General features: G+C 54.4%; 3 protein-coding genes and 1 pseudogene across 3 annotated transcripts; 2 read left to right on the top strand and 2 right to left on the bottom strand.

The window, feature by feature from the left end:
• Window positions 1-149: 149 nt before the first annotated feature.
• LOC130605667 (zinc finger MIZ domain-containing protein 2-like) lies at window positions 150-2,672 on the top strand (the record flags this gene model as incomplete). Its single annotated transcript, XM_057421352.1, has 9 exons — window positions 150-422; window positions 503-608; window positions 768-925; window positions 1,011-1,078; window positions 1,163-1,231; window positions 1,345-1,589; window positions 1,669-1,844; window positions 1,949-2,167; window positions 2,285-2,672. Coding segments are annotated over 9 exons (1,422 nt in total), but the record flags the coding sequence as incomplete, so codon positions are not given.
• A 37-nt stretch (window positions 2,673-2,709) lies between these two features.
• On the top strand, window positions 2,710-4,687 carry LOC130605668 (peptidyl-prolyl cis-trans isomerase A). The gene is made up of 5 exons (XM_057421353.1): window positions 2,710-2,817; window positions 3,672-3,702; window positions 3,809-3,897; window positions 4,086-4,258; window positions 4,371-4,687. Exons 1-5 carry the CDS (start codon window positions 2,749-2,751, stop codon window positions 4,504-4,506), a joined length of 498 nt encoding a protein of 165 aa, XP_057277336.1. The 5' UTR covers window positions 2,710-2,748; the 3' UTR covers window positions 4,507-4,687.
• Window positions 4,688-11,819: 7,132 nt separating this feature from the next.
• LOC130605666 (olfactory receptor 14A16-like) lies at window positions 11,820-12,930 on the bottom strand (annotated as a pseudogene).
• Window positions 12,931-19,245: 6,315 nt separating this feature from the next.
• On the bottom strand, window positions 19,246-22,055 carry LOC130605665 (serine/threonine-protein kinase pim-1-like). Its single transcript, XM_057421350.1, has 6 exons — window positions 21,978-22,055; window positions 21,726-21,866; window positions 21,097-21,463; window positions 20,713-20,889; window positions 20,320-20,471; window positions 19,246-19,431 (listed from the first exon to the last, which is right to left on the bottom strand). The coding sequence occupies exons 1-6, from the start codon at window positions 22,053-22,055 to the stop codon at window positions 19,246-19,248; spliced, it is 1,101 nt and encodes a 366-aa protein (XP_057277333.1).
• Between the last annotated feature and the right edge of the window lie 4,522 nt (window positions 22,056-26,577).

The raw sequence follows: 26,577 nt of genomic DNA, 5'->3' as shown, positions 1-26,577 counted from the left end.
TGGTGCTGTGCGCCGTGGTGTGGTGGGGCAATGCGTAGATGGTACATGGTGTGGCTTGGCACAGTGTTGTATAGCAGCACAGCATGCAGCGGGGTACGGCATGGTGGTATTTGGCGTGGTCCAGTATGGTGTGGTGGTACCTGCTGTAGTGGCTTGTGTGTGGGCAAATCCCTGCCTACACCCCTGCCCACTCTCCTGCGTGTCCTGCCAGGCCTGACCTGGAGCTGCAGTTCAAGTGCTACCACCATGAGGACCGGCAGATGAACACCAACTGGCCAGCCTCTGTGCAGGTGAGCGTCAACGCCACCCCGCTCACTATTGAGCGCGGTGACAACAAGACCTCCCACAAGCCGCTCTACCTGAAGCACGTCTGCCAGCCTGGCAGGAACACCATCCAGATCACCGTCACCGCCTGCTGCTGTGTGAGTTGTTGGGGGGTGTTGTCCCTGTGACAGGGTGGGGGCCGCTGGCACCGCGGCTCAGCTCCTCTCTTTCTCTGCAGTCCCACCTCTTTGTCCTGCAGCTGGTGCACCGGCCCTCGGTGCGCTCAGTGCTGCAGGGTCTCATCAAGAAGCGCCTGCTCCCTGCTGAGCACTGCATCACCAAAAGTGAGTGCTGCAGCCAGCACCCTGGTGTTCTGGGTGGGCTGGGGGTGACACCCTGGTTGGGGGCTGCAGCTTGACGGGGGTGATGGGCACCACACGACAGTGCTGCCCCAATCGCGGCATCCGAGTTCTGACCCTCAGTGCCCCTCACTTCCCCCACAGTCAAGCGCAACTTCAGCAGCGGGACAATCCCTGGGACCCCGGGACCAAATGGCGAGGATGGTGTGGAGCAGACGGCCATCAAGGTGTCCCTCAAGTGTCCCATCACCTTCCGGAGGATTCAGCTCCCAGCCAGGGGCCATGACTGCCGGCACATACAGGTAGGGGTATCGGTGGCAGGGGGCTGGGGGGTGTCCCCCAGCCTGTGTTCCCCCTCTGCCAACTCAGCCGTTGCTCTCCCCCCAGTGCTTCGACCTGGAGTCCTACCTGCAGCTCAACTGTGAGAGGGGGACATGGCGGTGTCCTGTCTGCAAGTGAGTGGGGGCCCTGGTGGAGCCTTTGTTTCCCTGCCTGCTGGGGTGGTTCCCTCCCCTTACCTTGCCTCTCCCTGCCTGCAGTAAAACGGCTCTGCTGGAGGGGCTGGAGGTAGACCAGTATATGCTGGGCATCCTGATCTATATCCAGAAGTAAGTGTCGCCACTCCATCTGTCTGGATGGGGTGTCATGGTGCCAGACCTGGCAGCCATGTGGTCACCCTCTACCCCAGTCTGAGCCCTCCCCGCCATCCTGTTGTCACCAGCTCGGAGCACGAGGAGATCACAATCGACCCGACCTGCAGCTGGAAACCCGTCCCAGTTAAACCTGACATCCATGTCAAGGAGGAGCCAGAGGGGCCAGTGCTGAAGCGGTGCCGGACTCTCAGTCCCACGCACATGGTGCTGCCCAGCATCATGGAGATGATTGCGGCCCTGGGACCCAGCTCTGCACCCTTCCCGGCACTGCCGCCAACGCCGGCAGGTGCTGCTGCCGACTATGGTGCCCCAGGTATGGCAGGGCTAATAGAGAAAAGGGACAAACCCTATCTACATTGTTTGACCCTCAGTCAACTGCTTTCCTCCTGTAGGTTCCAGTTTTCCAGGACCTGGGGGCTTCCCAGAGCCATTCCCTCCTCCTGGCCCCCCAGGCACACCAACGCTGAGTGACTTCACACCGGGACCCCCCCCCATTTCCTACCAGTCCAACATCCCTGGTGGCCTCCTGGCCCCTGAGAAGCCCCCTGGACCCCCTCTCCCCACACAGGTCAGCTGGACTGCAGGTGGGGGTCTCCCCCCAGTCCCCCATAGAGGGACCAGGGGCTGTTCCTGTGGAGGGAGGGTCTCACAGCTGTGCTCTCCTCCCCGCAGCTGCCCCCACCGGGACGGATGGAGCCGTCCCACCCACCAGTGCAACCAGGACTGCACAACCCTGCTCCAGGCAGCCAGCCAGCACAGCCGCTGCACCACCGGAACGCACCGGCACGGCCTCCCCTGGGCCCCTCCCGCCCGGCACATGCCACCGACCTCTCCTTCCCCCCCGCGCCCGGCATGGCCGGGACGGGTGATGGGTCCGAGCCTGCCCTCGACGTGAGTACCCCAGGCGGGGTCGCTGGGGGTCCCGCTGCCGGTTTGGGACCCCGGCTGCCATGGGGCGGGTGGGGAGGAGCTGCGGGGGAGCCGGTCATCACACGCTTGCGCCCCCAGCTCCTGCCCGAGCTGACGAACCCTGATGAGCTGCTTTCCTACCTGGGCCCCCCCGACCTCCCCAGCAGCAGCAACGATGACCTCCTCTCCCTCTTCGAGAACAACTGAGCCAGCCTCACACCCCAGTATGGGACTGGGGGACAGTACTGGTGTGCCTCTGCCTGCCGCAGAGCCGGGACACTCCCTAACAAGGGGGCTTTCCTGGGAGAGATGTGATGGGATGGACGGAGGGATGGGCTCAGCCCTGCCAGAAGCACAAGGCTGTACATAGTGTAGAAACACTACTGCCCCCCCGTATTTAAAGGCAAGCGCGTCGTGCGGGCCCTCTATCAATGTGCATACGCCGCTTCCCCTTGTAACACGCCCTGGCGGGAGGGGGGTGTGCGGTGTGTGGGGCTGCGCCGCGCCCGCCGTGTGGAGTCGCCGCCGCCGCTGCCGCCGCCGCCGCCCCTCTCAGCCCCGCCATGGCCAACCCCGTCGTGTTCTTCGACATCGCCGCCAACGGCGAGCCCTTGGGCCGCGTCACCTTCGAGGTGGGGGCGGGCAGCAGCGCTGCTCCCCGCGCGGGGTGGGGGGGGGGGGGCACCGCGCTGCCTCCATGTGGCTGCGGCCCCGAGGGGAACAAAGGCCTCGGCTGGGGAGCGGCGGCGGGTGCGAGCCCCGTTACCGCCGTGCCCGCGCTGGGGCTGCTGCGCTCCGCTCCGCCCCGGGGGAGGCTCGGGTGGGGTAAGAGGGAGGGAAAGGCGGCGGCGTTTCCCCCGTTGCGGGATCGGGGCCGCGCTGCCCGCGCCGCCATTTTGTGCCAGTTCCCCCCGCGTCGGGGCCGCGCTCGGCGGCTGCCCTGGGGCGCAGCGCAACGAAGCCGCTCCCCGACGATGCTCCGGGGCGGCGGCCGCGGCGCTGTCGCTGCCAAAGGGAAGCATTTGTCGCCCCGCGGAGCCGCAGCCTGGGTGAGGCATCTCTGGCACGGGCGCACCGCGCTCCGGAGCCGCTGCGGCTGCCGCGGTGCGCGCTCCTGCACGGCTGCGCCTCGGGATCCTCCCGGAGGGGTCGGGAGCGTGCACCCCGCGGAGCCTGGAGCCGGAAAGGCTTTTAATTCATCCCCATTGGGCAGGGTGGACGATGCCCTCCGTGCTCGTGAGAGACGTGTGGCATAGTTCACCTCGTTCGGATGCCAAGTCTGTTAGTTCAGAGTTTCCAGATGCTTCCAGATGAAAGCCACGAGGTGGGGAGTGCTCTGCAGCTGCAGGCACGGTTGGGATCCATCTCCTGGACGAAGTCCCTGGCCTCAGAGAGGCAGGGGATCCCCACGGCTTGGGATGCCCCCTGGGGAGCAGGCGGCTGGTCTTCACCTCAACCTGACTTTGACACTCTCTTCTCTTTGCAGCTGTTTGCAGACAAGGTCCCTAAGACAGCAGGTAGGTGAAGTGGTATTGGCAATGCTGCAGCTGCACCAAACTCTAATGTTATCCCCAGTTATGGACAAAATGAGCAGCTCATGGTGCTTTTCCTCTTCCTTTGCAGAGAACTTCCGTGCCCTGAGCACTGGTGAGAAGGGATTTGGCTACAAGGGGTCCTGCTTCCACAGAATCATTCCTGGGTTCATGTGCCAGGTGCGTGGTGCTCTCACTGCAGCAGGGAGGTGGGTGAGGAGATCGGGTGCTTGCGTGGGTTTTGGAGTTTGGTGTTGGCAGGTTTGGGGTGGGAGGGCAGCTCTGCCTCCTGCCTGCAGCCTCTGGGGGGCCTCAGCCTGGTTTGAGAGTTTTCTGCACCTATGACCTGAAATGTTGCCTCTTTGCAGGGTGGTGACTTCACGCGCCACAATGGCACTGGTGGCAAATCCATCTATGGGGAGAAGTTTGCTGATGAGAACTTCATCCTGAAGCACACAGGCCCTGGTATCCTTTCCATGGCCAATGCTGGCCCCAACACGAATGGGTCCCAGTTCTTCATCTGCACTGCCAAGACCGAATGGTAAGTCAGGGGACCCCAGCACCCAGCTGGGCAGGGAGATGGCATATGAGGCCTGGTGCTGAGGTCCCTGTGTGGAGACTGCAGGTGCCAGTTGTGACCTGTTCTTCTGCAGGTTGGATGGCAAACATGTTGTCTTCGGCTGTGTCAAGGAGGGGATGAATGTGGTGGAGGCCATGGAGCGCTGTGGCTCCAAAGATGGCAAAACAAGCAAGAAGATCACCATTACCGACTGCGGGCAGCTCTCGTAAACCTTCCTCTTAACGACTGACCATTCCTTTGGCAGCCTGGATGCTGTTCCCTGCTGCAGCTCACCCTGTCCCACCCCACTCCTGACTTACTGCGTTTCTACTGGGTCTCAGCCTAATGTGTGCATGGTCCAGCTGAGTTGCAGTTACCTTTCTGAGTCTAAATAAAACGAGTTAAACCACAGTGGTGCCCTTCTCTCCTCCTTGCGGGGGTGGGGAGTGTGGGGATGGTGGAGGGGGGAATGCTGGGGGAGGTATGAAGACAACTTGCAGTGTGGTCCTCAGTAGGGTCTGGGGTGAACAGATGCAGGCAGCTGGTCCTGGCACAGATGTGTTTCTTGGGGGCTTCTGAGCAAGTAGGGAAGGGACCCTCCCACCCTTCTCCATGGATTGCCAGGGCTGCGCTACAGCTGTGGGGCTGCAGCAACACCCCTCTGACATGGTGGGATGATGCCCTCTGCCCTGAGTGCCCTGTGGATCAGTGTCAGTAGGAGGCATAGGGGATTGGTGGTCTGGGCTGTGCTGGGAGTGTAAAGGAGGATGCAAGTGCTCCCAGTTTAAGCAGTGCAGTTAGTGGGGAGCTCTGGGGGATCCTAGTGGATCTAGTTTGGGGGTGCCCAGCTCTGTTCAGGGTTCTGGTTTGGGGTGGTTCCTATTTCAAGGGTGCCCAGCTCTAGGACCATCCTAGTGCTTCCAGTTTGAGAGTGATTGGGCGGGAGTGTTCTCCAGCACGCCATGGGCTGCACCACAGCCTGCCTGCACCTTCATGCGTTGGGAGCTGCACCCTGCTGCCTGCATTACCCTGTTACATTGCATAATGGGGTCTGTTTGGAGCTGGGCTTTGGTTTGAATGAGAGTGAGGTGTCTTGAGTGAGCGCTGGGCCGGGTGAGCAACAGCTGCAGCTTTCTGTCGTGGCACCTTCTGTGGAGCAGCCTGAGGTGGGTGTGCAGTGTGCACCTGAGCTCTTCAGAGAGCCTTAAAATGGTTTGGGTTGGACCTTTTAAGGTTGCTTGGTCTAAACCCCTGCCACAGGCAGGAACACCTTTTACTGGAGCAGCTTGCTGCAAGCCCCCGTGTCCAACCTGGCCTTGAACACTGCCAGGGATGGGGCAGCCACAGCTTCTTTGGGCACCCTGTGCCAGCGCCTCAGCACCCTCACAGGGAAGAATTTCTTACTTATCTCTAACCTGAACTTCCCATTTCAGTTTGAACCCATCACCCCTTGTCCCATCACTCCAGTCCCTGATGAAGAGCCCCTCTCCTGCATCCTTGTAGCCCCCTTCACACACTGGAAGCTGCTCTGAGGTCTCCATGCAGCTTCTCTTCTCCAGGCTGAACCGCTCCAATGTTCTCAGCCTGGCTCCATGCGGGAGCTGCTCCAGCCCCTGAGCATCCTCATGGCCTCCTCTGGACTTGCTCCACCAGCTCCATGTCCTTCTTATGTTGGGGACCCCAGCACTGCACACAGGGCTGCAGGGGGGGTCTCCCCAGAGCCCAGCAGAGGGGCAGGATCCCCTCCCTGAGCTGCTGCTCACGCTCTGGGGGTGCAGCCCAGCACTAGGGGGGTTCTGGGCTCAAGCGCACACTGAAGCTGGGTCATGGGGAGCTTCTCACACAACACCTCCAAGTCCTTCTCAGGCTGCTCTCAGTCCTCCACCCAACTTGTGTCTGTGCCTGGGATTGCCCTGACCCAGGGGCAGGACCTTGCCTTGGACTTGTTGAACCTTTTAAGTTGAACCTGGAGAGGTCCCACCTCTCCAGCCTGTCCAGGTCCCTCTGGATCCCATCCCTTCACTCCAGTGTGTCATGGCACCACACAGCTCAGTGTCAGCACAAACTTGCTGAGGGTGCTCAATCCAGCTGTCCATGTCACCGACAAAGAAATTGAACAGGATTGATCCCAACACCAACCCCAAGGAACCCCGCTTGTCACCGTTCTCCAGGTGGACATTGAGCTGCTGACTGTAACTCTGCATGCGGCCATCCAGTCAATTGGAGCATCATTCCCCACCAGTACTCCTAAGTCCTGGCACCACCGGGGGTGTGGGGGGTGTGTGGGGGGTGTGCCCTGACCCAGATGCAGCACCTTGCACTTGGCCTTGTTGAACCTCATGAGGTTCCTAAGCAAGCTTGGGTCCTTCTGGATGTCATCCCATCCCGTCCCTCAGCCACACCACCCAGCTTGGTGTCCTCTCCACATGTCCTGAGAGTGCAAGCGATTCCACTGTGTGGCTGATGAAAATATTAAGCAGTGCAGGTCCCAGTGCAGAGCCCCTGAGGGATACCACTCAACATTGATTTCCATCCAGACATTGGGCTGTTGACTACTACCCTCTGGAGTCCATGGCTGTCCAGCAAATTCCTTACCCACCGAACAGTCCATCCCTCAAATCTGTATCTCTCCAATTTAGAGAAGAGGCTGGTTTGTGTCAAAGGCCAGTCCAGATGATAGATGATATCCATAGCTCTTCCCTTGTCCTCTGATGTAGTCACTCTGTCATAGAAGGCCACTAATTTGGTCAGGCAAGAACTGCCCTTGGTGATGCTGGCTTCTTGGATCACCTCCCTGTCCTCCATGTGCCTTAGCATAACTTCTAGGAGGATCTGTTCAATGACCTTCCTGGTCACAGAGGTGAGGCTGACAGTTGAGCTGCTCCCAGGGCCCTGATTCCAACCCTTTTTAAAAAGGGGTGCAAGGTTTCCTATTTCCAGCCACAATGGACTTCACCTGATGCCAGGACTTTTCATATAGCACACACAGGCACTTTACAACTACATCAGCCAATCCCCTGAGGACCCTGGCATGTGTTTTGTAAGGTCCCATGGACTTAGGCATGTTCAGGTTCCTCACGTGTTCTAGAACCCCATGTTCTCTTATAGGGGAGTTTGCTACCCCACTTTGCTACCCCAGCGTTCTGAGAGGTGTGTTAAGACTGAGGTAAAAAAGCTATTGAGTAGCTCAACCTTCTCCTTGTCTGCTGTGACCAGCCAAGAAGCTCTAGCAAAGTTCAGGGTGCTTCCACAGGGAAGGTGATGCCCAGCACCAGCTTTCTGCCCTGGCACCTTTGCTGTGGGAGCAGGGGCTGGATGTTTCACTTTGGGAGCTGGGCTCTGGGAGACGCAACAGAGTTTGAAAGACGATTCAAAGTCTGAAAGCACAAAGCCTCAGTATTTGAACTGTTAGAGTGCTTGCCAGGGGAAGCCGAGGTCCAGCAACAGCTTTCTGTCCTGGCACCTTGTTTCCAGTTCTGCGCTGCCGTGAGGCAGCGCAGGGGAAAGCCTGTGGGTGTTGCACTGGGTCAGCGTGGCGGAAAGTCTTGAAGCACAGGGGCGAGGGAGATGAGGGTGTGTTCTCGACCCCCTCAATGTTTTCTCCTTCTCCATATCTCAGTGGCATCACAGGAGACCCCTCCTTTCTACATCTCCCGCATCACGGAGCTCAAGCTCCAGGCTGGGGGTCACACAGGGAAAGAGACAGGAAGAAGAAGAGACAAAGAGGGTATCATGTGAAAGGAGGAGATATTTTTTGGTCCCTAGTGTTTGATCTATCCATCAGCGCCCCAGGAAAGCCAAGACCTGTGTGCCCGACCAGTCTGTCAGCGTCTTGTTATAGGGACCCTTCACTGAAGAGTCTTGCTGGGTCGGAGGAAGATTCCACTGGCTTGGTCATGGAAATGTGCCAACAGCATCAGGGGGAACCCACAGCTGCTCTGCCCACTTCATTCAAATGTGTTACCTGCTCCCGGTGGCTGCTGGTGCCCACAAAGGACCAACGCTGACGGTTTACAGAATAACACTATTAAAATCAAATCCTGACAAATTAAGGTTTGTGATTGCTGCTGACTGTCTGTAAAAACAAGCTTGAAGCTATAAACAACCCAACTATAATCACTAGTAGCAGCTGCCATGAGTTAGTTATGGAGCTCACACAAGGTCAGGTTCTTACCCAATAGGCATCCCTATGGGGGAGAAGACAGGGTCAGACAGTTGACTGATCCCAGAATTTAGGATGGAGTCTTCCCTGTCTCCCCCCACCCTTCACTTTTATGCTGTTTTTCCCTCTCAGGTGCAGCTTCAGTGACTCCAGTCACACATTCTTTTATTATTGATTGGTGTAAAATTCTCTCCTCATTCAAAGATGTAGCTGCTAACAAATATAAAGTGCTTCAGCAATCATCTCAGGTCTTCATGCTGTAATAGTCTTCCTATCAAGGTGTAACTCATTCCAGCAGGGGTAGGCTGCAGGTCTTGGATCAGTGCATAGTTAGGTTGTAGCAACTGATAAGATGCAACGGAGCTGAATAAGTAAAATCACATCCTATAACCTCAACAAAATTACAAACACCAGTATTAGAATGGTTACTTGTATCTACAGTGAGGTTATCCACACATCTAAAGTCACAAAAAGTTCTCATGCAGGCACATCCTTTTCCAGTGTAGAGTACAGTTTCCGAGTTGTCATGAGGATGTATTTTGAAATAGCAGACATTCTGGTCAGAGTCAAGACAAATGTCTTGAGCTTTGGTGGCATTACTATAACAAATGAACCCCTTTTGCTCTCGCACAACGCATGCATCAACATCAACAGTTTGCCATTTATTTCTATCCTTCCAGGCTCATACTGTCTGATCCAGGGGATAGAATATAGTCCTGTTACGGTTTAATCCTAACTCAATGATTGACTATACTGCACATACCAAAGCATTGAGTATAGTCAAAACAAAAGCTTGGCTGTGCTGTTGTTAGGGTCATAGGTAAAACTGACTAAATATCACCAGGACTGGAATTTCTTTTCAAATTCAGTTGTGTTATCCCAGATCACTTTCAGATCTCAGTGGGTAAGGTACCTTCTTCACCTTCTCTTATGACTGCAGCTGACATTGATTGCATCCATAGTTGAGCCTGGATACAACTGAGAGCTAGAGAAACACTGTTTTGTACTACACTAGGTGCATCTATGATCACCTGATGGTCTTTTTAATTCTTTTCTGCCCATTGAGGCAATATATCTGAAAGAAGCCATTAGTTCATTCTCAGAGCCAAAGGGGAAGATCATAGCAGATGTCTCAAATTGCTCAAATCATTGGTTGTTGTGGTTAGTGTGTTAATTAATACCTCAGAGTCTGTACTATTTAAAACTCCAAATCCTGCTCCCAGAATTCCAGTCACAACTCTTTTTGCTCGCTTTTGAGAAAATAAGGTTCTTTTACACACCCGTGTTGTCCATCCTGCATAAGAAGTTCCCCAAAATGATGAACAAGCTGATTGGATTGCATTGACAATTCCAGTCGTTTGAGGCACCATGATGAATTAAATAACATTTGCTGTGAATCTGTGTTTTTGACTAAAATAGGGGCCAATGTTATGGATGTGAGGAGACATTATAAGCATTGGATAAGATATGCCAGCACTCATGTTTAAAAGGGCAGGTGTGTATGTTGTTTTTCCCTTCAGCATAGTTTACAACACCCTCTCCCTTGACATAGCTTGCTACAGCATGTAAGACTGTTGTCATGCATTCAGTATTGTTTCAAATTCGGCATCCTATCGAAATGACGTCTCTTTTCATTCCCTTTAGAGTTGGAATGTGTTGATTCCTGTCATCATTTGTGATGGAAAGTTTAGGTTGGAGATAAGGAAGAAGTTATTCCCTGTGAGGGTGGTGAGGCACTGGAATGGGTTGCCCAGGGAAGTTGTGAATGCTCCATCCCTGACGGTGTTCAAGGCCAGATTGGACAGAGCCTTGGGTGAGATGGTTTAGTGTGAGGTGTCCCTGCCCATGGCAGGGGGGGTTGGAACTGGATGATCTTAAGGTCCTTTCCAACCCAAACTGATCCACTCTTGCCTATAAAAGAGGATGTTGTTGTGCAGTGCTACCGCAGACAAGTTTAGGCCAGGCATAGGTACATTTGGAAACACATATTCTTCTATCCATGGCCACCCCGTAATACCCAAATTCCACAATTTGCATTTTACACTTAGGAAATCAAATGATAGCTCTGCACCCCCTGTGTAAAATCAAAATACAAGCATGGGTCATGTAAAAGTAAAATTGTACCAACAATGCAATTTGAATGCCTGCTGACAGGATTTCTCATTGTTACTTGCTTTAGTAACGTCAGTACAACACATTCTAATGTCAGTGGGCTTTCTGTGAGCAGACTCACTGATTGCTCGGACTTCTGTTTTTATTTTTTCTCCAGGCATTGCTTGGAGTGCCAATATTTCAGAAGTGTCACGGTTGTCATGCATGATGTTAATTCCCATTCCATCATGGTTTTTTTTCCATTCCTACTCATTTGTGAGATATAATTCATCTTTATGTACAACCACAACAGCAAGATTCAGGTTGGCCTTACTTGCAGATGGCATCCTAACACTTCCTGTATGTTTAACATAAGCTTGGGACCATGGCCGTGATGTGTCCTTTTGATTACAATCCAAGGGGAATTGTGTTGTCAACACAAGGGGCCAGATTCCCCCTGGCCCTGGGGAGCCCTCACTGCTCACCAATGACCTGTGCTGTGTCTGCTGTGCTGTGGAAGGGCCCCAGTGTGAGAGAGGAGGGTTGGTGCTCCTCCTCTCACACACTGCTATGGAGGCAGAAGTGAAGCAGGCACTCTGCCTGCTCCAGGAGCACCTGACCACTGTTCTGCAGAGCCAGAAAGGTGCAAGGAGCTTCTGCTGTTCTGTGTAGGTGTGCAGTGGTGAGTTCACAGAGACAGACTGGCCGAGGTTGAAAGTGAGCTCTAGAGATCATCTGGTCTGGTCCAATGCCCCTGTGCAAGCAGGGTCACCCAGTCCATTGCTCAGGACTGCAACCTGAAAGGGTGAGGGAAAGGGGTGCCAGTGCAGGAGCCAGCAGAGTCTGTGCAGAGCCCTGCACAACTGGCAGTCAGCAAAGAGCTGCTGCAGCAGAGGGTATGTGTGGAGCAGCTCCTGGTCCATGGCACCTGGGGCTGCAGACACTGAGCCCCTGCTCTCCTTTCCACATGCAGGACGAGGAACGTGAGGCTCTCTGCAATGCCGCACAGGAGCTCTGCAGTCAGGCTGGGGATCTCTCCTCTGGCCATGCCTCGGAGCTGTGGTGCCTGGGGCTGCGAGCTTTGAAGGGACCTCTCGGAATTGTCTGGTTGTGTCCAGCCTCCCGGCTGAAGGAGGCTCACTGCGTGCCGGTTGCCCAGTGGCTGCAGGCACAAGGGTGAATGGTTTTGTCGTGCCCTGCCTTGCCCCACCCAACCCTGCATTGTCTTGTCACGCCTTGACTTGCACGACCCCGCTGAGGACATATCACAGAGAAGAAGTTGCTGCAGGATTATTTATTTCCCTTAAATACAATGAGGAACCCCCCCCAGTTGACACAAAATTTGTGGATCACAGGACAGGCAGATACTGAAGTAGCAGGGGATGAAAACTGACGTGTCTTTGTAGACAAAAACATCACAAGTGCAAAAGCAGCAAAGACATATGTGGCCTGCCATGACCTACACTGGGAGCCCTTTGCAGAGGACAGCAGGCAGTGTATGGCTGCTGAAACACATCCAGGCACCAGCTTCCTCAGAGCATCCTTGAGCTCCTGGTTCCTCAGGCTGTAGATGAGAGGGTTCACTGCTGGAGACAACACTGAGTACAGCACCACCATAAACAGATCTAGGGGTGGGGAGGAGACGGAAGGGGACTTCAGGTAGGCAAATGCTGCAATGCTGACAAGCAGGGAGAGCACGGCCAGGTGAGGGAAGCACATGGAAAAGGGTTTGTGTCGTCCCTGCTCAGAGGGGATCCTCAGCACAGCCCTGAAGACCTGCACACAGGACCCCACAATGAACACAAAACACCCACATGATAAACAGGCACCGACCACAAGAAGCCCAACTTCCCTGAGGTAGGAATGTGAGCAGGAGAGCTTGAGGATCTGGGGGATTTCAGAGAAGAACTGCTCCACAGCATTGCCTTGGCAGAGGGTAGCGAAAATATATTGGCTGTGTGCAGCACAGCAGTGAGAAACCCAGTGCCCCGGGCAGCAGCTGCCATGTGGACACAAGCTCTGCTCCCCGGGAGGGTCCCTTAGTACAGGGCTCGCAGATGGCCAGGTAGTGGTTGTAGGATGTGACAGTGAGGAGAGAAAACTCTGCTCCAAACAAGAAGAATGTAAGACCTGGACAGCACACCCAGACAGCAAATGGCTCCGTTGTCCCAGAGGGGATTGGCGATGGATGTGGGAAGATGCAGCCCAGGGAGAGGTTGAGGAGGAAGAAGTACCTGGGGGTGTGGAGGTGCTGGTTGCAGGCTGTGCTGGTGATGATGAGGCCGTTGCCCAGGAGCACAGGCAGCAAGATGCCCAGGAAGAGCCAGAAGTGCCAGAGCTGCAGATCCCGGGTGGCTGCAAATGGGAGGAGGAGCTGGGTGATGGAGCTGCCATTGGGCATTTTCTGCCTCTTGTTAGGGAGCACTGCTGAAGGAGGAACAGGCAGTGACAAGATAGAACAGACTTCTCAGAGCAGAATCCATCAATTTTCTGCCACCCCCCAAGTTCAAATCCATTTTCCTGTTCCTGGTGCTGGTGGCTGAGTGTGCTGGCAGAAGCACTGTGGTTCCCAAGGAACCAGCTCTGCGCTGCTGCAGGGGTTCACGAAGCTGCTCTGTGAAAGCTCCAACATTCACTGCGGATGTCACATGTAAGTAAAATTTCAGTGTCTGCACTCCTGACTCTGAACACCCATGGGCTGTGGAGGAGAGGCTCTGCATGCCTTTATCAGAATTTTATCTGGTTATCTGGGTTTGGGCTTTTTTTTGGTGGTGGTGTTTTGTTTTTTTTTTCCCCTTCCCTACATTCATATCTGACAAACTCTTTTTTCAGATTTAGGATTCTAATTTTTGTCACTGAAATGTGAAGAGTCTCAGGACAGATAAAAGGGCTTTGCTGTTTTTGCTTCAGTGCAAAGTTAGGAGAACAGCAGAAGAATGTGTGCAAAGGACTCTTGAGTGCAGAGTGCCAAACCCCAAGGTAAGGTTCCACACTCCTGAGGACCCTATGGGAGAGCTGTCCCGGTCTGGCAATCCACCCTCGCTTTACCACCTAAAACTCCCATCTACGCCCTGTCTCTCTGGTGCCCGCACTTGGCTGTCCTGGTGCATGGCTCACAGAGTGCGAATGCCCAGCCCCTGCTCCACAGCGGAAGAGCCCAGATAGAAAGCCGGTGCTGGGCCTCACCTACACAGGGTGAGCGCTGCAACAGTGCCACCTACATGGCAGTTCACCCTCGCTTTGCCACCTAAAACTCCATCTGCGTGCTCTCTTTGGTGTCCTGTCTTGGGCGCCCTGGAGCACAGCTCAGAGTGTCGAACGAGCATGTCCTGCTAGCACAGCCGAGGAGCCAGGACAGAAGGCTAGTGCTGGGCATCACCTACAGTGAGCTTCTCAATGGTGCAGCCAACGTTGCAACCTATCCTCTTTGCCACCTAAAACTCCATCTGCGTACTGTCTCTCTGGTGCCCACTCTTGGGTACCCTGGAGTACAGCTCACAGAGTTTGAACGTCCACCCCTTGTCCCAGTGCAGAAGAGCCAGGACAGAAAGCTTTTGCTGGGCATCACCTACACACAGTGAGCTTCCCAACAGTGACACCAACGTGGCAATCCACCCTCACTTTGCCACCTAAATCTGCTTACTGCCTCTCCACTCTGATGCCCGGTCTTGGGCGTCCAAAAGCTCAGCTCACAGAGAGTGAACGTCCAGCCCCTGCTCTTACAGCCAAGGATCTAGGACTGAAAGCCGGTGCTAGACAGCGCCTACGCATGGTGAGCAGTGCAACAGTGCCACCTACACGGCAACCAGCACTTGCTTCGCCACCTAAAATTCCAACTGCATACTTTCTCTCTGGTGCCTGCTCTCGGGTGTCCTGGAGCTCAACCCAGAGCATGAGAAAGTCTCGGCCCAGATCCCACAGCTGAGGATCTAGAACAGAAAGCTGGTTCTGGGCATCACCTACTCATGGTGAGCACTGCAATGGTACCACCAGCACGGCAATCCGTCATAGCTTTGCCGCCTAAAACTCCATCTGTGTATTGTCTGTATGGTGCCTGCTCTCAGGTATCCTGTAGCATAGCTCACAGTGCAAACGTCCAGCCCCTGCTTCCACAGCCAAGGATCTAGGACAGAAAGTTGGTGCTGGGCATCACCTACACAGGGTGAGCTCCGCAACAGTGCCACTTACATAGCAATCCACCCTCCCTTTACCACCTAAAACTCCATCTGTGTACTGTCCCTCTGGTGCCCACTCTCGGCACTGAGGGAGTGCCTAAAATAAAGTTTCCAAATACTACAGATGCCTGTAAATGCAGAGCCATCAGCGTTACAACAACCTTTCAAACTCCCACCAGGTTTAGAAGCATCTCCCTTTATGGAGCAAACTCCAACAGAAAATACCTGTGCCCAGGGTTTAGCAGTAGCAGACATTTTTCTCCTTCTTAGTAGCTGATGCAGTGCTGTGTTTTCAACTTTCAGCCTGGGAACAGCGCTGATAGCACCGATTAGTTGTTGCTCAGTAATGTTTACTCTGACCAAGGACTTTCTGAGTCTCATGCTTGCCAGGCAGGAGGGAAAGCTGGGAGGAATCAGAGACAGGACACCTGACCCAAATTAGTCAAAGAGGTATTCCATACCACAGCACATCATGCCCAGTATAGAAACTGGGGGCAGTCAGCTAGGAGGCTCAGATCGCTGCTTGGGTCAGGCTGGGTATCGTTCGGCGGGTGGCGAGTAGTTGTATTCTCTTCCCTTGTTATTTCCCTTATCATTATTACTGGTGGTAGCAGTAGTGGTTTGTGTTATACCTTAGTTACTGAACTGCTCTTATCTCAACCCGTGGGAGTTACATTCTTCCAATTCTCCTCCTGATCCCTCTGGGAGCAGGGGGAGGAAGAAGGGAGGGAGTGAGAGAGAGGATGCATGGTCCTGGGTTACCAGCTGGACTAAACCACGATAACTTGGTTCACTGATGCCTCAGCAAAAACAATCATAGAATCATAGAATCAACTAGGTTGGAAAAGAGCTTTAAAATCATCCAGTCCAACCTTTAACTTGGGACTGTCAAGTCCACCACTGACCCATGGCACTGAGGCCTTGTCTCCACTCTGTGTGAACACTTGCAGGGATGGTGACTGCAGCCCTGCCCTGGGCAGCCTGTTCCAATGCCTGAGCACCCTCTGGGGAAGGAATTCTCCTCAGCTCCATCTAAACCTGCCCTGGTGCAGCTTGAGGCCATTTCTTCTTGTCCCATCCCTTGTTCCTTGGGAGCAGAGCCCAGCCCCTCCTGGCTCCATCCTCCTCTCAGGCAGTTGTAGGCAGCAATCAGGTCCCCCCTGAGCCTTCTCTTCTCCCTCTGACCCCCCTAGGTCTCTCAGCCGTTCCCCATCATACTTGTGCTCCAGGCCCTGCACCAGCTCCATTGCCCTTCTCTGGCCCCCCTCCAGCACCTCAATGTCTCTCCTCCAGTGAGGGGCCCAGAGCTGAACCCAGGATTCAAGGTGCGGCCTCACCAGTGCCCAGCGCAGGGGCACAACCACTGCCCTGGACCTGCTGCCGCACTGGTGCTGATCCAGGCCAGGATGCTGGGGGCTGCCTGGGCACAAGCTGCTCATGTTCAGCTCCATCAATCAGCATCCCCAGCTCCTTTCCTGTGAGCAGTTTCCAGCTCTTCCCCAAGCCTGGAGCGTTGCAGGGGGTTGTTGTGGCCCAAGTGCAGGACCCGGCACTTTGCCTTCTTGAACCTCATCATCCCATTGGCCACAGCCCATGGATCCAGATCCCTTTGCAGTTTCCTACCCTCCAGCAGATCAGTGCTCCTACCTGGCTTGGTGTTGTCTACAAATTTACACATCCTGGTATGGAGCAGTACAGACCAGTTTGCACCAGTACAGACCAATATAGGCCACTATGGCCCCAGATACTGTTGGGGTTCCAATATCCCAGTGCTCCAGTCCCTGCTGCAGGTTTTCCCACTTGCAGCCATGCTCAACTCCCAATCCCTCCCAGTGCTCCCACTACCTGCTGCAGGTGCTCCCAGTCCCTCTCAGTCCTTCCCAGTCCCCCCCCAGTGTTCCCAGTCCCTGCCGCAGGTGCTCCTGCTCATCCCCCACCTGATCTCCTTGTTGATGCTCTTTTTTTGGGACACACCCCAAATTAAGCACCCCATCACTCTGGGGCTGCCGGCTGGCTCCCTGATACTGCGGGGGGGTTTGGGGTGCCCCATGGGGTGTGGTTTTGTAGCAACGAGGGTTTTGGGGCTGGTGGCTTTCGGGGGGGAGCACCTTGAGTGACCCCCAGGGCCGGTGCTGGGGGGACCCCACTTTTCAGGACACCCCTTTTTTAGTGGGCTCTGTGCCATTGTGCTGAGCCGGGGTGACTTTGGGTTTGGGGGGATACTGGGGGACCCCGGGGAGATTTTTGGGATTCAGGCTGGTCCCCAAAACTTCTCAGGGTGGCTCAGTTATTTGGGGGACTCCCTGCCTCCCGAAAACGGGTGGTCCATCAATCCCAGGGCAGCCAAATCTCATCGGATGCCCTAGGGAGCCCTGTTGCCACAAATAGGAGGAATCTGGGGGGTTCAAGGAGGGATTTGGGGGTTCAAGGAACATTTGGGGGTTCTGGCGGGTTTCCCCAAAACTCACTGTAGGAGGCAGATTATATTGGGGGATCTCCCATGTGCCAAAAACAGGGGGTACCTGGGTCCCAGGGCACCCTGAGTCGCTTTTGGGTGAGCAACATTCCCTCAGGGTGGAGATGCATTGAGGGGAAGAGTTTGGGGGTTCAGAGGGGATTTCGGCATTGGGGGACATCCCCAAAGCTCCCCAGGGTGGTGCAGGGATTTGGGGAACACCCAATGTCCCAAAACTAGGTGTTACATTTGTCCCAGTGTACCCTGACTCTTCAGTGCCCCTGTTGGCCCATGGCAGTAAATGGGGGGATTTTGGGTTCAGAAGGGAACTGGAGGGGGGGGGGGGGGTGGAGGTTCATGGGAATGTGCTCAAGCTCTGTAGGGGACAGAGTAATTTGGGGGACCAATGGAGGCTTCAAACAGGGGCTACATCCAAGAGATCACCCACAGATCATTGGGGAGGTGGAAACATGAGATATGGGGGACCCTGCCAGATTTTGTGGGTGCACCTGGGGGAGTCCCCCTAAATCATACATGTGAGGATGCTGGCGATGAGCTCATCCCTCTGCCTGGGAGGGAAGAAACTGGGGTGGGGGTGTCCCTGGGGGCTGGGGTGACCCGTGTGCTCCCCCAGGCTCTGACAGGGAGGTAGAAGAGGGGTTCAGCAGTCCCCAGAAATAGCTGTGACTCCCCCAGCCATTTTAACAGCCCTGGGGCAGCCACTCTGGGTAGACCTGGACTCTCATTGCCTTGGCTGCGGGTTTGGGGCAGTCAGCCTGGGTAGACCTGGACTCCTGTCTTCACAGCAGCAGCACTTTGTGTATATGATGCAGAGGTTTGACCAATGTACAAGGGGGTTGTACAAGGGGGGTTGTACAAGGGGGTTAAGGAATTCACTTGCTTAAACAAAAGTATTGTCTGTACCTATCATGCCTACTAAGCAGAACAAAGGCACTAACCATTGATAAGGAAAAGCAGACACCTGGTTCTATTGACAAGGAAAAGCAGACTGATTCTACTGATAAGCAGCTATTGATAAGGAAAAGCAGATGCCTGAATCTACTGAAAAAGGGGAGAAGCAGATGGTTTATGGCTGGGACACAGACCAAACCCCTAAGGCCATACATGAAAACTAAAAGGTGAAAAGTTCAAGGAGAGGAAGACTCATTTACTTCATCTTGAGACCCCTGAGCACGACCACAGGGGGCACTTTGCAGGAGCAAAGGACCTCCTAGCTCATTATAATACGAAGCGGGGATAGGACATGAATATGTATAGGCGTATTGTGCAACCTTATGAAAACATGTAACTTTAGAGAATAAAGGTAGAGGGAAACAACACTGAGGTACGCATGAATTTGAGGAATTATCCCTGTGCGTCTCAGAGCTGAATAAAAAGCATACCTGCTTTACAACTTTTAATGAGTTGTGGAATCTACCCGCGTATTATATAGACCCCCTTTTCAGGGGTCTTTTGGTGTTGGGAGGGGCAACCCCAGGGCTTGGTTCTTGGTGAGGACCAGGGCTGCCCCAGCAGCCATTAAAGAGGGTTCATCCTCTCCCCCTCCACCAAATTCTGGGGGCATCGCATAACCTCTCTGAGGGTGACCCCACTTTCTGGCTGACCCCATTTATAGGGTAAACCCACATTAATGGGATGCCCCTCAGTTTTGGGGTTCCTATTTTTGGGGTGTTCCTCAGTTATTGTGTGCCTCTCACTTCTGTCTTGCACCCATTTTTAGGTGTCCCCAGTTTCCCTCATTCTGGGGTACCCCACACTTGCCTCCCCACTTTTGCCTCTTGGCCAATTTTGCGGCAGCTCTAGTGCTTAACAATGGAAGGTAGGACCCAGCAACAGCTCCTGTCCTGGCCCTGTTGCCAGGGGAGCACAGGGGCTCCCACGGGCATTGCTGCAGTCAGGATTGCTCACGTGTGCCCAGAGCCCACCAGCTCCTTCCCACCTTGTGCAATGCCCGCTGGGCTTCTGGGCTGTGCCTGCGCCTGCCAGGGCCTTTGTCACCTTCCGGAACGCATTGCCAGAGCCCAGCAGAGCACTGGAGCCTTGCGCAATGCCCGGCGCTGAAGCCTCACTGCTTGTTGATGGGGCTGCAGGAGCAGCAGTGTGTGTCACTGGCGTTGGAGAGGCTGCAGTGGTTGTGGCTTGCACTGGAGTAGCTGCAGTGTTTGTGGCTGGGGTTGACGTAGCCACTGTATACATAGCAGGCCTTAGAGTAGCGCCATTGCTCCTTCCCAGAGATAGAGTAGCTGCAGAGCTTAAAACTGGTGGTGGAGTAACTGCAGTCCTTGTGCCTGGGGCTGGATTAACTGCAGGGCATGTTGAATTGGGTCGCACCAGCCACAGTGCCTGTCCTCGGCGTTTGAGTGGCCGATGTGTCTGTCGCTGTATTTGTAGTACCTGCAGTGCTTGTGGCTTGGGTTTGAGAAGCCTCACTGCTTGTCACTGAGTTTGGAGTAGCCACACTGCTTTTTTTGCCCTGGTTGGAATAGCAGCAGTGCATGTTGCTGGAGTTGTAGCTGTAGTGACAGTCCTTGCCATTGGAGTAGCCACGGTGCCTGTTGCCATTGTTGGTGTCACCGCAGTGGTTGTGGCTGGTGTTGGAGTAGCTGCAGTGCTCGTGGCGGGTGTTGGAGTAGCCGCTTTGTCTGTTGCTTTGCTGTCAGATCTTGTCTCTCCTCACTGCAGAGCATGAGAGACTGAATCAGCCTTGCTCAGGGTAAGTGCTAATCAGAAACCACTATACAATCGGTGTGTTACCAGCGTTATCCTCAGACTAAAGCCCAACCTCACCACTGCCCCAGCTACAAGGAGGAGATATAACTCTTATGAGGTGTCCCTCTGACACCTATTGCTCTCCAAAGAACCCAGAAACCAATCCCCACAAGCCCCCCAATAACTGCAAAAGTCCCCCCAAAACACCCAACCTCACCAAACTCCCAAAACCCCCAAACACCCAAAACCACCCGCTCTCCGCAAAACCCACAAAGTCCCCCCAAAAAACAACCCCCAAAACCTCAAAGTCTCCAAAAAATCCCCACAGGCCCCCAAAATCCATCCCAACCTCCCAAGAGCCCAAATCCCCACCCCCAACCTGCCAAAACCCCAAACCCCACACTCCCCCCAAGAGGCACCCCCAGCTTACTTGCCCAGCTGCTGGCTCAGGCTGTGAGGGTGGAGGGCGGCTGTCTCCTGGGGCAGTGGATGTTTGCAGCCAAGGGTGGTTGAACACATCGTCCAGGGATGGCCTGTCGCGAGCTCTCATGGACAAGCACCACCTGATGAGGTGCTGGCATTCTGGGGAGAATCCGGGAACTGCCGCTCAGTTGCAGGAGGCTCCTGCCTACCTTGTGCCACCGTCCGCAGCGCCCAGGCCTGGGTGCGCTCAGAGCTGCACCCAGACCTCCTGCTCCATGACTCGGTTTGGAGGAGAGCAGGATGGCAGGACATGGGCCACCTCCTCCAGCTGACCAAGGGAGATCAGCTGCCACCCCCTAAACCCCGACCTTCCCCTGCTGCTGCGAAGCCAGGTACCTACCGACAGAGATCCGGCGCTGGAAGAAGAGCTGCCCGCTGACGATGTCCTCGCAGCACCGGAAGGGGAGGACCCCGCACACCATCTCATACAGCAGCACGCCCAGGGACCAGATCGCCGCCGGACGGCCGTGGTAGCAGTGCCAGCGGAACCACTCCGGCGGGTAGTACAAAGGTGTTCCTACAACAGGATACGGGCGCACCTCATTAGGCAGATGCCGCCTGCTCCTGGATTCTCGCCCGCGGATCCCCAGGGATGCAGGGGCTGCACCGGTGGCCCCACGGACGTGGGGACGCACACTCGGTGTGACCCGCCACCTCGTCATCAGCACGTGACTCTTGTTCACAAACTGCCCGGTACGGGAAGCACCCTGGGCTGTGGGCTCACCGCTAAATTTGGTGTAGACCGTGTCCCTGAGGAGGGTGCTGCAACCAAAGTCAATAAGCTTGACCTCTCTGGTGGCCAAGTTGATGATGATGTTCTGGGGCTTGATATCCCTGTGCAGGACACCGCGGCTGTGGCAGTGCCGCACAGCCACCAGCACCTGGAGGAAAATGCCCCGCGCCAGATCCTCGGGCAGGAACCTCCATTTTTTGATGAAGTCGGAGAGGTCCTGCGATGGCTCCGGACGCTCCAGAACCAGCACAAAGGAGTGGGGCAGCTCAAACCAATGGAGGAGCTGGATGATGGCACTGCAGCCGGAGCGCACCTTCCTCAACATGGCTATCTCCAAGGGAATGCGAGTGCCGCTGGGCTGCAGGGGGACCACGGCACCGTCAGCAGGGCCGATGCTGGCCCGGGGCTCCTGTGCCTCCCTGCCTGGGATGCTCTGATGCCCTCCTGCAGGTGCCCCCCGCAATCCCCAGGGATGCTCTGGTGCACCCCTACCCGGCCCGTGTCCCCTGGTGACTCCACACCCACTCCCCTCTCGCTGTCCCACTTTCCCCCCCGCCGGCCCCACCGGCTCACCCCCACCCGCTCTGCCCCGCACTGTCCCGGTGGCCCCGCGCACTCACCCGCTCGCCCCACGAGGAGATGCGCTCCCGAGCCACTTGTTTGATCGCCACCTGCGAGCCAAGGGCAGCGCTGGGCTGAGCTGAGCTGAGCCGAGCCCCCCGCCTCCCCGGCCCGCCGCCGGCCCGCCCGCCCTTACCGGGCTGTTGTCACACAGGCGAGCCCCGAGTACACGGACGCGAAGCCGCCTCTCCCCAGCAGCGGTCCCACGCGGTAAAGCCGCTCGAAGCTCTCCTTGTCGTGCCCCGTGCGACAGACGCGGCCGCTGTCGCTGCGCGCGGGGTCCCCGCCGGCCCCCACCGGGCGCTCCGGGCCGAGCGGAGCCGCATCATTCCCGGCCTTTCCCGGCCGAGGCTCCGCGGCGCGCCGCTCCCCGCCGGTCCCGGAGCGCAGACAGGCCGACGGGTCAATGCGGGTCAGGAGGAGCACGGGCACCTTGCCCGACCGCGCTGCCGGTGACGGCACCCCCGCAGCAGCACCGCGCTCCGGGGTCTCGGGGGTCGCGGCTGCCGGGAGGCTGCGGGGCGGGGAGGGAGCGGGCGCTCCGCCGCCGGTCCGCGCTCCGCCGCCGGTCCGCGCTCCGCCGCCGGTCCGCGCTCCGCCGCCGGTCCGCGCTCCGCCGCCGGTCCGCGCTCCGCCGCCGGTCCGCGCTCCGCCGGGCACCTGTGGGTGGTGGCGGCCCCCGGCCGGCCCCAGGCGGGGCGGGGCCTGGGGGCGGGCCGGGGAGCGCCAGGGGCCGGCGCTGCCTCGCCAGACCCAGACCCAGCGGCGGCGGCTCGCCCAGCGCCGCCACTGCCAGTACCGGGAGAGGGGAGCGGTGCCGCGAGCCCCTGCGGGGGGACGCTGGGGGGACGGGGGAGGCACCATCGCGGGGAGCGGCGGAGGGCGGGCTCCGGACCGCCGAGAGCTGCCGCCGCCGCCTCACCTGGTGCTGCTGCCGCTGCTCCTGCCCAAGCCGCTGCCGCTCAGAAGCCGCTGCCGAAGTCGCTGCCGCTCAAAAGCCGCTCAGAAGCCGCTCAAAAGCCGCTGCTGCCGCCGCCGCCGCAGCCTCGCTGTCAACGGCTCTGTCCACGCGCGCCCCGGGCGCCCGCTGCCACCGGGCGGAGCGGCCGGCGGGGGGGGTCTCGCGGCCGCGGGAGCCCGGGGAACGGCGGAGCGGGCCCTGCCCAGCCCCGCGGCCGGGCTCGTGCGCCCCCCGCCCGGCAGCAGCATCCCCGCGGCCGAGCCATCCCGTACCACCCCTGTGTGATCTCTGTATACACAGCACTCTTCCTTAAGTGCTGCACATACCCCTCCTTGTTGTAAATACATTAAATCTAGTCCTTTTTGGTTTTGTAAGACCACTTCTGACAGCGATCTAATGGGTTTTTCTAAGGCCGTTATTGATTGTTTAATTCTTACCAGGTCTTCGTCTACTGCTATCTTCAGTGCTTTAAATTCTTGGCTTTGTTGTATCAATGGGGTTACTCCTGTGCCTACTCCCACGCCCCCCAAGATCATTGAAGTGGCTATTGCTAATGCCGTGAATGGCTCTCGTTTAGTCAGGTGGTGTCCCTGAGTAATGTATGCATTAAATAAAGTTCTCAGGGTGGTAAAAATTTTAGGGACTATTGTTACTTGAATACAAAAGTCTGAGGATTCATTAAAAAGTTTTAACGACAGACAAGGTGTAACTCCTATAGCGGAGCAAACCCACTTGGTGTTATCAGCTGGTACTAACCATTTTGCAGGTTTCTCGGGTCTTTTTGACCCTATTTGATCAGTATTGGCACATAACCTCTTTTTGTGTTCTGGAATTCTTCCTATACACAGGCCTTTTCCCATCACTTGGGTTAAGGTGATTCCTGGTTTTTCTGTGTCCCACATACACTGTGCTGGATTAGTACCATTTAGGCGTTTAGGTTTCTTAGTTACTCCAACAGCCTCATAAAAGGGTGGTTTCACCCCATAACACAACCAACAGTGTTCTGTAAGATTTGGATTGGTTTTGTTCAACACCAAGTAACTAGCATACATTAACTTCCAAAGGGGATTAATTTCAGGGGTTTCATTAGGGGTTGGGTTATTCCCAAGGGTTTCATCAGGAGTTTGGGTGATTCGAGTAATCTTCATTTCTGAAGTTATCGTTATATTGTCTATTTTAGGAATTCTTGTTGTACTATCCATTGTTCCTTCAGCCAAATCATCAGTTAATATCTGGTTAGGGCCTACAGGCAGTGGATCATTTGGGACCACTTCCTTTTTTATGAGAATTAAACCGCCCTTATCTGTTCCTGGTTCCGTATACCTCACTCCCCACACTCTTCCAATTATCCATCCTACGTCTTCAGGGCTGGTGACATTTAAGAAGAGGTATTTGAAGTTTCCACGTCCTCCCCACCCTTGTGGTGGTCTGAACCCATATGGACCCCACTGAACCTTTAGGTACCTGTCTATACCACTACCCGGTATCCAACCAGGGGCTATAGTCTCACAACCCCAATAACTGCAGTAATATTGATTAGGGTAGTTACAATATCCCTTTCCAGGATTTGAACTAGGGCACATATAGAATCCCAGGTATTCCCAGCATCGGGGTCTCGGGACAAGCTGACATAGGGTAGCATTAAAGCTTGGTTCTCCCGGTGTTATTTGGGTTGCGATAACCTGTTGGTCCTCAAATCGGAGTAAGGTCCAGTTAAACAGCTGGTGGGGTTGGTAGTTCATTCCCTTAGCCCATGTTTGTGGTATACATATTATAAATAGAATAAGCAGTATGTCTAGGATGTGCCAAAAAGGGTGGAATCTTCTCCAATTTTTTGTTGTTAATAGTTTTGGATCAATTATACCAATATTATCCCTCCCATTAGAGATCCTTGGATATACTTTTTATAAGGGACTTCCAAGTCCCTGTGGGCATTGAGGCGGTTCTTCCAGTACTCCCGTATAGCTCTAATGACAAGAGTCAGTTCTCCACAGTATTTTACCTCTCTACCTCGCTCGTCGACTCGGTTGCTTCGAGCCACGAGGGATAACATCTTCTCGGTAGCAGGGGTAGTCTTCAGGAGAGGGAGTGCTTTTTCGGGTGTTTGCCTCTGTTTATACAGTTCCCTTACCTGGTTCCTTTTGGACTAATATTTTAATATATTCAATTTATATATATAACTTAACGTATTCGATTACCACCGTTCTTGGCACTCTTACAGGCAACCGATTTCACACCAATCTCAAAATGTTATTATTGTTATTACATATCCCAGTCCCCTTTATGTCCATTTAAACCTTCTTGAGGGTGACTTTCAGATCTCCAGGTGGGCTCACAACTTCCCAAGACTGGTCCAAGTCTCTGATAGGTCCTTTTACACGGCTCGCATGAGTCCAACCCTTCTCTGCCGTCCGGATGGCGGTTTCTGTGGTGAGTAAAACAAGATAGGGTCCTTCCCAACGAGGGATTAGTGGGGATTCCTTCCAAGTTTTAATTAGTACCTTATCTCCTGGTTTTATAGAATGAATGTGCATATTTAACGGAGGTCGTTGAGATATCATACCTCGTTTACGTAACTCCTCTCTTCGTCTGGTTAGATGAATTAGGTATGGTCTCAACAATTATTGGATGTTCAACTGGCATTTCCATATTATAAGGCATACCATATAACATTTCAAAGGGAGAAACTCCCAAATCGGACCTGGGTTGTGTTCTGATGTTTAACAAAGCTAGTGGTAGACATTTAGCCCAGGAGAGTTTTGTTTCTATCATGATTTTAGTTAATTGTTTCTTGATTTCTCTGTTCATTCTTTCAACCTGTCCTGAGCTTTGGGGATGCCAAGAGGTGTGATACTCCCATTTTATGCCCAGTTGATTCATTGTTTCCCTAATTACCTTTGAAGTAAAATGTGGGCCTTTGTCTGAGTCTATGGCTTCAACAATTCCATATCTTGGAATTATAAGTTCTAAAAGAATTTTTACCACAGTTCGTGTCATTGCCCGGGAGGTGGGAAATGCCTCTACAAAATGGGTTAGATGATCTACCATCACTAAGATGTATTTGAAGTTACCACTCATAGTCATTTCAGTAAAATCAATCTGTATTCGTGAAAAGGGTCTTACAGCTAATTCGTAACCTCCTGGAATTGTTTTTCGTTGATGTTGTTTGTTTACCCTTTGACAAGTTAAACAGGATCTTACTATTTCCTTTGCTATATCATATATTCCTATACACATATACTGCAGGGCAAATTGGTCGACAAGGGCTTGGGTTCCCCAATGTGTTTTTTCATGTATTCTCACCATAATTTGGTGAGCTAAAGTCTTTGGGACAACTTGTCTCCCATCTTCTAATTTTCATTTTCCTTGTTGTTCTTCTAGACCCATTTTAGTCAATTTTTCTTTTTCTACTTGAGTAAATTTATGTGCTTCGTTTATTTTTTCAGACTCCATAGAGGAGTTTGGCATTATTTTTACAACCCCCAGAGCTGCCTGTTTTGCCTCCATGTCTGCTAAATTGTTTCCTCTTATCTCAAATGTTGTTCCTTTTTGGTGTCCTTTTATATGGACTACCGCAATGCTTTCAGGTTCTCTCAGGGCTTGGAGGATTCGAATTATTAGGTCTTCATGAATTAAGCCTTTTCCTTGAGAATTTATCAATCCTCTTTCCTCCCAAATTTTTCCAAAAGTATGTACTACACCATATGCATATTTGGAGTCTGTATATATCGTGCCCCGTCTATTCTTCAATAGTTTTAAGGCCTGTAATACTGCATATAGCTCACATGCCTGCGCGGACCAACTGGGGTTCAGGGGTCCCGATTGCACAACATTAATTTTTTTCCCATCTATAATGGCATATCCTGACTTCCTTTTCCCTTCTATCACTC

Source organism: Pezoporus wallicus, unplaced genomic scaffold, assembly GCF_028554395.1.
Source record: "Pezoporus wallicus isolate ANWC-B61680 ecotype Strahan unplaced genomic scaffold, APGP_CSIRO_Pwel_v1 contig_11521, whole genome shotgun sequence".
NCBI lineage: Eukaryota > Metazoa > Chordata > Aves > Psittaciformes > Psittacidae > Pezoporus > Pezoporus wallicus.
Note: the sequence above shows the minus strand (reverse complement) of the source record. Positions and strands in the feature narration are given on the sequence as shown.

Bases quoted from the DNA above. Each gene is read 5' to 3' on its own strand.
- LOC130605668 (XM_057421353.1), top strand. From the start codon at position 2,749: ATGGCCAACCCCGTCGTGTTCTTCGACATCGCCGCCAACGGCGAGCCC. The intron at 2,818-3,671 runs GTGGGGGCGGGC...TTCTCTTTGCAG, and splicing joins TGGGCCGCGTCACCTTCGAG to CTGTTTGCAGACAAGGTCCC. The intron at 3,898-4,085 runs GTGCGTGGTGCT...GCCTCTTTGCAG, and splicing joins TTCCTGGGTTCATGTGCCAG to GGTGGTGACTTCACGCGCCA.
- LOC130605665 (XM_057421350.1), bottom strand. From the start codon at position 22,055: ATGATGCGGCTCCGCTCGGCCCGGAGCGCCCGGTGGGGGCCGGCGGGG. The intron at 21,464-21,725 runs GTGAGTGCGCGG...GTCCCCCTGCAG, and splicing joins TCTCCTCGTGGGGCGAGCGG to CCCAGCGGCACTCGCATTCC. The intron at 20,472-20,712 runs GTAGGTACCTGG...GATTCTCCCCAG, and splicing joins CCAGCGCCGGATCTCTGTCG to AATGCCAGCACCTCATCAGG.